The sequence below is a fragment of the Lithobates pipiens genome, unplaced genomic scaffold (genome assembly GCF_037356315.1).
Source record: "Lithobates pipiens isolate NorthernLeopardFrog02 unplaced genomic scaffold, aLitPip1_a1.2 Scaffold_22, whole genome shotgun sequence".
NCBI lineage: Eukaryota > Metazoa > Chordata > Amphibia > Anura > Ranidae > Lithobates > Lithobates pipiens.
In genome coordinates, this window is record NW_027507784.1 from 227,384,824 (window position 1) to 227,396,962 (window position 12,139).

A 12,139-nucleotide genomic window follows, 5' to 3' on the forward strand; every position below is an offset into this window, starting at 1 on the left:
GCATGACACTCCACTTGCCATTGAGGCTCTTGACTGGAGACCCCTACAGCCTGCCCATGTGACTCATGAGACGGTTCCATTGTCCAAGGCCGTAGGGGCTCTTCACCATGAGATAATCCAATTCCAAGTTATTTCTGCACCTAAGTTTCCACTGGTTATTGGTTATCCTTGGTTACAGAGGCACAACCTCTCTTTTGATTGGCTACATGCTGAGGTTCTCTCCTGGTCACCACAATGCAATGAGATGTGATTCCAGAAGGTAGCCAAGGTCCTGTGCACCTCTTCCCTCTCCTCCCTGCTGGAGGAGTACTGCGATTTTAGCAATGTCTTTCAGAAAGGTCAAGCCGGTAGTTTGCCTCCACACCAGCCGTATGATTGCGCAATTGACCTTCAACCTGGTGCCATACCTTGTCATGGTCAGGTTTACCCTTTTGTCGGTCTTGGAAGATAGGGCCATGGAGGAGAATGTTGCAGATGGACTTTCTCGAGGTTTCATCTCCTGCTGGTACTGGTTTCTTCTTTATGAAGAAGAGCCGTGAACTGAGACCTTGTATTGATTATAGGACTCCCAATCATTTCACGATTAAGAATGCCTATCCAATTCCGTTGAATACAGAGTTATTTGACCGCCTCAAGGGAGCAACAGTTTTCATGAAGCTTGATTTGAGAGGGGCATACAATCTCATGAGGATTAAGGAGGGCGACGAGTGGAAAACTGCATTTAATACCAGAACAGGCCATTATGAGTTCCCCGTAAAGCCTTTTGGCCTTTGTAACGCCCCTGCAGTTTTCCAGGAATTTATTAACAAGTCCCTGAAGAGCCACCACACAGATGTTTGTGTGCTTCAGAAACTAAGAGAGAACAATCTCTATTGTAAACTGGAGAAGTGTGAGTTCCGTCGTGAACAGGTTAAATTCCTGGGCATGTCATTTCCACTGCTTTTTTTTTGATGGACCCAGAGAAACTTTTGTCAGTCCTACAGTGGCCCGACCCATGGGTTTACATCCTCTGCAGTGTTTCCTGGGCTTTGCCAACTATTATTGGAAGTTTATTCGTAACTTCTTGTCTCTGGTCAAGCCACTGACTGATATGACCAGAAAGGACTCAGTGTTGGTCTCCGGAGTCCATTAAGGCCTTTGAGAGTCTCAAGGCTGCCTTTGTTTCTGCACCTGTTTTGGCACATCCTGATCCTACATTACCTTTTATCCTTGAGCTTGAGGCTTTTGAGACTTTTTTTTTTTTTTTTTTTTCACCCTTCTGTCTCAACGTCCTACCTCTGAGAGCACTATGCATCCTTGTGGCTACGTTTCCAAGACCTTGTCACCTGTGGAGTGCAATTATGAGATCGGTCAAAGAGAGCCGTTGGTGATCATTTTAGCCCTGAAAGAATGGAGACATCTCAAAGGTACCACTGTGCCAGTTCTCATTCTTGCTGACCATAAGAATTTCACATTCTTGTCTGAGGCTAAACACTTATCTCCGAGAAGGGCGCAATGGGCTCTTTTCTGGTCAAGTTTCAATTACATTGTCTCATCCTCACCTAGTACTGATGCCTTGTCATGACAATTTCCCTCCACTTCCAAGCTGGAGTCAGTTCTGGTTCATGTAATTCCTCCTGATTTGTATTTCGGCTATGGTTTGCACCAGTCTCGCTTCTCCTTTGGGTGGACAAAATTCTTCCTGCTCAGGTCCATGCTCCTCCTGAGAAACCTTGTGACTGCTGCTTTGTTCCAAAGAGTCTCTGTCCTGCCGTGCTCCATACTTGCCATTCTGCCAGGGCAGCTGGCTACCCTGGGAAGAATGAACTCATTTGGACCATTTCCTAACAATTCTGGTGGCCTAGTCTACGTGCTGCCTTCATAACTGCCTGTTCCATGTGTGCACAGAGTAGGACTCCACGACACCTTCCAGTGGGCATCCTACAATCCATACCCAATGGAGAGAGGCCCTGGACCCACGTGTCTATATGGATTTCATTGTGGAGTTACCCTACTCCCAAGACACCACTCTTTATGGTGGTTGACCGGTTCTCAAAGATGTGTCATTGGATTCCACTTCTAAGGAACTGGCCTCCATTTTTTTCTTGTGTAATCTTTCGCTTACATGGCCTACCCAAGGTGATTGTCTCGGACAGGGGTAGTCAGCTTGTGTCCCGGTTCTGGCGAGCCTTTTGTACACAGTTGGAAATTTCAGCTTGCTTTCTCCTCGGCATATCACCCGCAGTCTAATGGGACTGCAGAACGAGCCAATCAGTCCTTGGAGCAATTCCTATGTTGCTATATTTCTGACCATCATAACAACTGGTCAGACCTATTATCGTGGGCAGAGTTTGCTCAGAACATTGCCCTGAATCCCAATTGTTCCAGTTTATGGCGAATTATGGTTTCCAACCTTCCATGTTGCCCGACTCGTTTGTTCTGCAGAGTAGTCCTGTATTAGAGGACCATGTCCGTGGTCTTCATTCCACTTGTGCACAAGTCCAAGAGGCTTTGCGTCATGCTAATGATAGGTACAGACTCCATGCTGATTGCAGACGCCTGCCAGCACCTTCCTACCAGGTTGGGGATAAGGTCTGGCTGTCATCTCGCAGCCTTCGACTTTGGGGTCCCTCACTGAAGTTCGCACCTCGGTCTATTGAGCCTTTCCATATTCTTCACAGGATTAACCTAGTTGCTTACGCATTAGACCTTCCTTCTAATATGTGTATTTCTAATTTATTTCATGTTTCCTTATTAACACCTTTAGTCTGCAACTGCTTTACCACCTTGGTGCCACATCCTCACCCTGTACAGGTTGAGAACCATGAGGAGTATGAAGTACAGTCCATTGTTGACTCCCGTAGGTGCATACAGTACCTGGTGCATCGGACATACATGCCCCTCTCCTCCTTCGTGATTTCCATAGATGTTTTCCCTTCAAGCCTGGTGGTCCTCTGAGGGGGGGGGGGGGGGGGGGTCATTTTGAGGAGTCCTGCCTACTTTGTCCAGTCAAGAGGAGCTCTGCCTTCGCCTTTGTCACATCACAAAAAACTATCTCCTGCGTTCCTGTTTAGACTGTTTTTGCTGACATTTGTTCTTTTTACTTTTATTATTAAACAAGTGTGATTTAACTGTACTTCTGTCTCGGTCTGATTTCATGGTTTCTGACAAGTGGTGAGCTCCTCTTGCACTATTCCTCTAATTTCATCCAGCCTTGAAGTGTTGGCTTCTTCAGAAGCATGAAGAGCTGAGGGAAATTGGTGGAAGCTATCAACAGAGCCCTCAGAGTTGGATAGGGAGAACCTTTCTGTATGCTGCATGTCCTAATACTCGCTTATTACAGCCATTTGCTGATTACTCGTATTGCATATGGGGCTAAGTTACATCCAATGGGCAGTGTTCTCCAGTGGCTACTGTTTGCATAAAGGGAGAGGGGGACATGCTGGTAGGTAGGCTTGAGAAAACTGCATTACCACTTCCAAGTAAGCAGTCTTGCCCCTTGTATCTGATGTCAACTCAGAAGTTCTCAGGCTGTGAGATCTCTGACAGTTTGGTTGCAATATTTGCTTATTATTGCTTGCTATACTTTGTGCCAGTGACTCTGTGAATGCCATCTGGATCCATTCCCCTGTTTCCTGTGACCACAGGTGTTGGCTCGATTTACATGATCTGCTTGTTTTATAGCCTGTGGTAGTGTGGTACCCTACCAGTGTATGAATACAGGATTTTCAGCCAGGCAGGTTGAGGGGCTCCAGTGTATTTGCTTGTTTGGGAGGAAACTTGCTTTTCAGTTTCCTCATTATTTATTAAAGTCCACTTTGGGACCTGGAGCCCAAGGATTTCTTAGAGATCCGGGTGGGATTAAATCCCCAGTACTGGGTCTGGTTTTGAGACTCAACGTCACACTGATTGTTCAGGTGTGTGTGGGCCTGATAGTAGTCAGGACCAGGGTTCTGGGCTCCACCCTCCAGAGGAGACCAAAGAGTGCAGGTGTGCACTGGGGAAGCCAGAGACCCAAGTCTGAGGATCAGAGCAGTGAGGGGCTGCTATCTATATGAACAGTGTTGGCAAAGGCATGGTCTGAAGGAGACAGATGAAAGCCTGAAGTGCAAGCCATGAGCAGCAAGGTACTGTGCCCAAGGCTGAGCGAGCCTTAAGAGCCAGGTGAATTGGCATTTTTCATTATTTTTGGGATAAGAACCTCTGGGTGGGCAACCAAATGAATTTATGAACTTTCCTTTTTGTTTAAGGGCATGGTAGCCCACTTTTATTGAAAGTAGACTAAAGTTCCTGTTGGCTGGACTCACTGAAAACACATCTACCACTGAGCTAGACATCCCCCAATGTCACATCTACTATATCTGCTATATCCTACTAAATATGAGTGGATATTTATTCCTTTTTAACCAATTAATTAATATTAATGCTGCACTTAGATGCCCTCTTATGTTTCTTAGAAATTGACTCTGTACAGGATAGTTGTTGGAAACCACAAATAGTCTCTAAAATTACCACAGAATTATATGAACACATCTATGGCCCAGTCTCAACAAAGTGTGGTAGTAGTGTTGAGGCGTATTTTTTTTTTGTTTTGTTTTTTTTTGTTTTTTAATCTATAGTCGATGGTGTGTGAAGTTAGGTAGGCAGGATCCTTTTGGAGGCAGCAGCCCTTCCTGAAATATACAGAAGGTTAGAGGAAAAAAGTATCACTTGTAGATGTCCATAATAAGTTTATCTGTAATTAGAAAGGTATTCCAATGTGTTTCAAGGGTTATAAGGTTCTCAACAAAAATGTGTGTTTTATGACCAAAAATCTCCATAAATGTTGGCATACCAAAACTGTAACTATAGCTAACACACAGAGAATGCGTATTTTAGGGGTAAGGAACACAAACCTGGTACCCAGGGAAATGGGCTACTTAAAAAAAGTTATATGGTCTGATTCACCCTGTTACCTTGTTCCCTACATCTAAATGTTTTATGTATTGAAGAAGCCAAAGAATACTTTCAAAGGCAGTTCAAACCATAGGCAGTCCAGTTTTTCTTTTCTGCATCAAAAATGCATGGAAAGTAGCTTATATGGTTTTCAATGGCATAGTTCACACCAGTGCTTGCAGTTCCAGTGTGTTCCAGTAAAAAAGTAGAACATGCTGCATTTTTTCTGCACTGGACTGTACTGGAACGCTGTAAAATGCACTGGAATGCACTGGAATGCACCAAAAATGCACTGCAGCACACATTTAAGGTTAACCACTTCAATACCGGTCATTTTCACCCGCTTCCTGCCCAGACTAATTTTCAGCTTTCAGCTCTGTTACACTTTGACAATTGCGCGATCATGCAACACAGTACCCATATGAAATGTTGATATTTTTTTCCCCACAAATAGATTTCTTTTGGTGGTATTTGATCACCTCTGCGGTTTTTATTTTTTGCGCTATAAACAAAAAAAAGAGTTTTGAAAAAAAAAAACACAATTTTTTACTTTTTGCTATAATAAATATCCCATTTAAAAAAAAAAAGAAATGTTTTCCTCAGTTTAGGCTGATATGTATTCTTCTACATATTTGTGGTAAAAAAAAATTGAAATAAGCGTATATTGATTGGTTTGCGCAAAAGTTATAGCGTCTACGAAATAGGGGATACATTTATGGCATTTTTATTGTTTATTTTACTAGTAATGACGGTGATCTGCAATTTTTATCATGACTGCAATATTGCGGGTGACACTTCGAACACTTTTGACACTATTTTGGGACCATTCACATTTATACAGTGATCAGTGCTATAAAAAATACACTGATTACTGTGTAAATGTGACTGGCAGGGAAGGGGTTAACTGTGTATCCTAGGGAGGGATTCTAACTGTAGGGGGAGGGGATGGAACCGATCAGTGTTCCTCTGTACTGGGAACACACCATCAGTCTCCTCTCCTCTGACAGGACATGGATCTATGGTCCTGCTGTGTTCATGGTCAATCGTGGTGCCTAGTGACGTGGCGGGAGCGCGTGCGAGCCCCCTAGAGGCCCGGAAAGTAAGACGTCATATGATGGTGGCCTGGAGGGACAAAGGGTTCCTGTCACCATCATATGACAATGCACGGTAGGGAAGTAATTAAGAAAAAGAGGGGGGTAAAATGCATGGACTGCATCAAAAACACACTGGAATGCATCAAAAACACCTCAAAAACATGCATGCAGGAAAGCATCTCTAACGCATCTGGACTGCGTTTCTATGGTGTGAACTGGCCCTCAGTCAACAATGTGTGTTATCAGTATATAAACATTGCAGAAATGTTGTAATGTCATGGGCAGGCATCATAGACGTGCGCAGCCTATTGCATTAGGGTGTGCACCCCAAAGCTCAAACAAGTGTGTGTGTGCATATATAATGTGACCGTGTGTATGCTCCATCGGAATTTAGCTGCCCAAATTCCCGCCAACAAAAATTTGATAGCATGTTCTCAATTTTCCCGATGGAAAAACTTTCTATTGGAAATTCCAATCGTGTGTATGCAATTCCGACGCGCAAAAACTCACGCATGCTCAGATTCAACTCGGAGATGGAAACTATTGGGTACTAGGTATTGAACTTCCTTTTTTCTAATCCCCTCGTACGTGTTGTACGTCACCGCGTTCTTGGCAGTCGGAATTTGGTGTGACCGTGTGTGGGAAAGACAGTTTGAGCTGAATTCCGACGGGAAAACCATCAGAGCTTTTTCCAACGAGAATTCCGATGATGTGTATGCGGCATAAGACTGGGATGCCATTGAAGTTCATCTGCGTGTAAATGCAGGTGTCCAAAGCCCCCATCCCTCCCAACAATAAAGAAAGGAAACATTCTAATAAACATTCTAGAGTAAAATTATAATAATAATAACAAAAATAAAGCATCATTAAAAAATATAAATTGTGTATATATATATATATATATATATATATATATATATATATATATATATATATATATATATATATATATATATATATATATATATATATATATATATATATATATATATTAAAGGTTAAAAGATAAAATAAAAAGCTACTGACACAGTGCCACATTAAAAAAAGAGTCGGTAATCTTTGAAAAAAGTATTTACTTGCACTCAGACTTTAAAAAGTGGTATTGGGACAACCCTACAAAAGTCAATGGCCAGATACAGCTAACAATGTTTATATTCTCCAGAATATGGCCAGATAAAGTAAAGTATAATCTTCCAAATCAATCTGTTTTTGGTCCCTGCAGGGATCAGTACAACTTATTTATTATTTATTGGTAACTTACACTTAGAGGATGCTGAGCAGTGATTTGTAAAGGTCCCAAAGGATTGTGTTAAAAAAAAAAAATGATTTCCTACTGAAATGTAAGTATTTCCAAAAATTGTGTTTACAAGCATTTTACTGACTCTTATGTTGTACTTAAGAGTATTGTATTTCAGTACACCTTTCAATATACGTAAAGGAGTTATTGTGATTTACATTTTATAGGGAGCGGGGCCATTTGTTTAGCACATTGTGATGGAACAGACACTGAGAATGAAGTAGCATCCATAATAGAAGCAATAAACTCCCTACCAAATTCAACTGAAGGAAGGTAAGCTCATCTGGCAAAACTAGCAGCAATTCCTGATTTTTTTTTTTTTTTCTCTGGGTTAAACTGGATGGACAAGTCAAAACTATCTGTACGGCAAGAAAACGGAGCCTTGTGGTGTTAGAGAGGAAAGAAACCATGCTGCATAAGCATCATGTATAGCATTAGCTGAGTTGCATACTGACTACCCTTACTAATGAAGACTAAACCTAGCACAGTATATTGCACACGTGTACAGCTTTAGCAGGACAATTTAAGTATTATCTCTAGTTTTACTGTCCCCATTAAATAGTTTGGGCAAAGCTGGCCCAAATGAAATATTTCCTACACTAACAGGTGTATAAACTGTAAGTATACAACACCTGTGTTCCAGTATTCAGCACTTTTTTTACAGCTGCGGGGTGCAAAATTCCCATCTCACACTTGAAACAAAATGAATAAGGCTGAGTGCTGCTCAACTATTCACAGGCAGCTTTGTATTCTCTGAATACAAAGTTTCCTCTGACTGGCAGAGGCAGAGATCATGACGTCATATGCCCACTTATCCGCTTCAGCCGATCAGGGGAAGATTTGTATTCATTCAAAAAATACAAAGCTGCTTATGAATGGATGAATCAGCGCTCAGCCAGACTCAATTTAGTTCTGGATGTTGGTATGGGAAGTTTGCATTCCACAGCTAGAACACAACACTGTATGCTGTATGTAGCTATGGCTCAGCGGGCCCACATGTTAATGTAAGAAAAAATATATATTTGCACCAGCTTGGTCCAAGCAAATTAGTTAAAGTGACAGTAAAGATCAACTTTAATGCCTCATTGAAACGCTTCCTCCAGTGAATCTTTTGCTTGTAGGTTTCCAGCAGTGGAGGTAAGTAAAAGACCTGGAGTTGATTCAAACATGGTGCTGCTGTTTTTGTGGCCAACAAGACTAGTGGAGAAATAACCTTTAATAACAAAAACAGTGCAACGCTAGAATATCCCCATAAGATTCCTCAACACATGAAAAACAAAACAGAGAAAGTCTTAAACCGAAAATTTAAATGTCAGCGGACAGCAGTGATGAGTTCCTCAGTATTGATACAAGCACACGTAGGTATCTCTAAAGTGTCAGCAAATTCAGTGATTCCACCACCAGACAGCCTAGCCGCTCACCTCAAAGTATAGACACCTGATTTAACAGATAGGTCAAGCAGACGTTTGCCACTTCCAGTGGACCCACATCAAAATTCCAGTAGCCCAGTTAGATTTGACTCAGCTTCCTGATGGGCGTTGTAGTATCATCTATGGTAGCTCGTATATCCAAAGTGCAGTATCATAGAATCAAAAAGAATATATTATATATAGTGCAGACCGTATGGATAAAACGCTAATCTTTATTAAAAATGGATAGCTACTCGCATACTAAGCACTAAAGCCTAGTGTAGGTTTGTAACCATGGACAAAAGAATTCCGTCAAATAAAAATGCAATAAGGTGGTTGCAGTGACAAGCCAGGGTCCTCCCGTACGCGTATCCTCCTAAAATGGGACTTCATCAGTGGTTTATAGAGGCCCTCGCAACCATTCCCTAATGTATAACCCCCCTGATTAGTATCACCTGCCGGATTGATCTCACTATAGGCCCAATGACCAATCAGAAGCCGGAACTCTCAAATCATTTATATCCTTCACATCCTTATACTCTAAGCAATAATCAAAAACTAGAAATGTAGGATAGTGCAATAGTTTTACTATGATTATTTAAATTGCTTACTTTTTACTCTTTGTAAAGAAACCACCAACGTTGGGTATATTTGGCTCCACGGCATCATATGACACCCTCACATGACCAAAATAAAGTCACCTGACCAAACACAGTCATGTGACTCTAGCGCTCAGCCAGTTACTAATAGCCTTGCTGCGCCGTCATTGCCAGCATAGTGAAACAAAGCGCAGCCAGTGGATAGATCCACGGCCATGTGATACAACACAGTCACATGACCGGGACAACAGCCATGTCACTTCCGCCCTCACAGTACTGGCAGTGTCATTATATACAAAACACGACAGAGTACTGTGTAAGGCAGCCCCCTACTTGTTATGCACGGTCCCTCCCACCCTTATGGCGATAACCACACCCCTCCAGATCGATTGTAGGGCTATGTGGGGAAAAAAGGGGGACAGGTATCACACAGGCATAGCGTGACTACACCCTATAAAGCAGAGTCTCCACCATGCAGTATATAGAGGGATGTGCCTGACCAGTGCCTCAACACAGCGAAAAAGCAGAGACCTAAAAATGCAGAGACAAAATAGAGGGAAATAAACAAACTCATCTCACATTTCTAATCCTCCTTTACTCGCAAATCATGTTATATTAATTATCACAGGCATCATATATACCCTAAATGAGCACACCACCACCTAGTGGAAAACAATGGGCAAATGGATGCACCTATCTGTCAACAAACATTCATTGCTAGGGATCGCAGTCTCAAAAAACCATACACTATAAAAAAAAATGTATTTAAAAAACATACTTTCATCCTATAATTATAAATTCACAAAAAAATATAATTTTAATTATTTAAAATATCACAGGAATTCTTTTTTTTTTTTTTTTTTTTTTTAGGATTTTTTTTGTGAAGTATAAAAATCTTATATCATTTTAATTCGGAACATGGTAAAATGTTTAGAGACATTATGTGTAACCTCTCCCTTTTTTATGTTAAAAATGTTCTACTATTCGAACATGCAAAGGTCTCGAGGTTCTTCCAACATATTGAAGGCCGCATTTGCACTCCATCACGTGGATCAAGTGATCAGATCTTTAATATGATACGTTTTTTTTAGTCGCAGTTACTATAAACTCTTTCTTTTTCCTCATGTTACTCTTAGCTTTCCTACATGGCAGACATTGTCCGCACGCATAGAAACCAGTTAAAAAGTTAAAAATCCTATTCTCATGTAGTATAGGTGGATCCACTTCCCCAGGGGTCAGTTTATCTCGAAGAGGCGGAGCTTTTTTGTATACAAATTGTGGAAACTCAGACAATGCTGGTCCCAATATTTTGTCCTGTTTATGAATAGGCCAATATTTTCTCACAATTTTTTCAAATTGTTTATGCTGTACATTAAAATCCAGCACCATTCTGATATTACCAGAGACATTTGTTTTATTTCTGGGAACATCAGATACCAATAGGGCCCTATCCATTCTCTGAACGGCTTCCATATCTTTTTTTATGTTACAATTGTCATACCCTTTCTGTGCAAAACGGGTTGACAAGACCTAAGCTTTTGAAAGATAATCAGTTTCTATATAAATTCTTTATTTTTTCATCTTTTCTTTCCATAGATTTCACATTACATTTCGTTATACATCTACAACTTCTTTAACAGCTATAACAGTCTTATAATATTTCAATCCATACCTCAATTCCACGTCATCCTCCCCCCTCCCTCACCTTTCCCTCCCAGAAAAATAAATAAATAAATAAATATACAAACAAAAAAAAAAAGTTTGAATTTTCACTATAATCACTCCCCCCCCCCCCCCCCCCCCCCCACCACCACCCGCCTGCTCTATCATATTTCGAAATGTTTCACATCATACTTTCTCTATAGTTTAGATATGGAGCCCAGATCTTCTGATATTTCTCGTCTTGATCTCTCATTGTCATTGTTAAATTTTCCATTTGTTGGATTTCTGCAATTCTCTGAAACCACTGTGCTCTAGCTGGAGGGTTGCTTTTTTTCCACAGAACCGGGATACATGCCCTTGCTGCTATCAATAAATGTCTCAGCAAAGAATTTTTGAATCTTTCTATTGCCATTGGGATGTCCAGCAGCAGAAAAGTTGCCGGTTTATCTCCCAGGTCAATTCCTGTAATCCTTACAATAGTATCGGCTACCATCTCCCAGAACACTCTAATTTTTGGACATTCCCAAAATATATGTAATAATGTTCCTTCTGCTCCATGACATCTCCAACATGTCTCTGATATCTGGGGGTAAATTTGATGTAACACTTTTGGTGTTCTATACCACCTAGTAAGGATCTTGTATCCCCCTTCTTGATATCTGCTTGCCATCGAGGCCTTTTGATTAAACAACAGCATCTTATCCTTTTGTTCTGGGGAAAACGTAGTCCCTAAATCTCTTTCCCAAGCCTGTAAAAAGGGCAAATCTTGTGAAGTCTCCTGTTCTATTAACATACTATAAAAATAAGACATCAGATGTCTCAGTTCCTCTCCTTTCAAACAGATCTCTTCAAACTCAGTCAATGCCCTTATTTCTACGTATACCTTTGATTTAGATCTAATAAAGGCTTCTAATTGCCTCATTCTGAAAGGGTCTAATCCTAATGTCATTCCTTTTTCAATATCTTTTTTAGTCATTAACCGGTTGCCTACCGAGAAATGACAAATTCTACTCATACCTCTATCTTGTATTGTTTTAAACTTTGGATCTGTCATTCCCGGTAGAAATGCTGGGGTACCAAGGATAGGAAGGAGCGGACTGGGAATTCTTGAAATAGATGTTTTCCTGAATACTCTTTTAGTTATTCGTAATGTCTCCCCTAGTA

General features: G+C 41.1%; 1 protein-coding gene across 6 annotated transcripts in view; it reads left to right on the forward strand.

The window, feature by feature from the left end:
- NTAN1 (N-terminal asparagine amidase) overlaps positions 1 to 12,139 on the forward strand; it is a 413,363-nt gene that overhangs the window by 137,713 nt on the left and 263,511 nt on the right. For all 6 annotated transcript variants that reach the window (XM_077448900.1, XM_077448897.1, XM_077448896.1 and 3 more), the window contains one exon: positions 7,473 to 7,578. In XM_077448900.1, the coding sequence (XP_077305026.1) occupies positions 7,473 to 7,578 (106 nt within the window). The remainder of the gene's footprint in view (positions 1 to 7,472; positions 7,579 to 12,139) is intronic.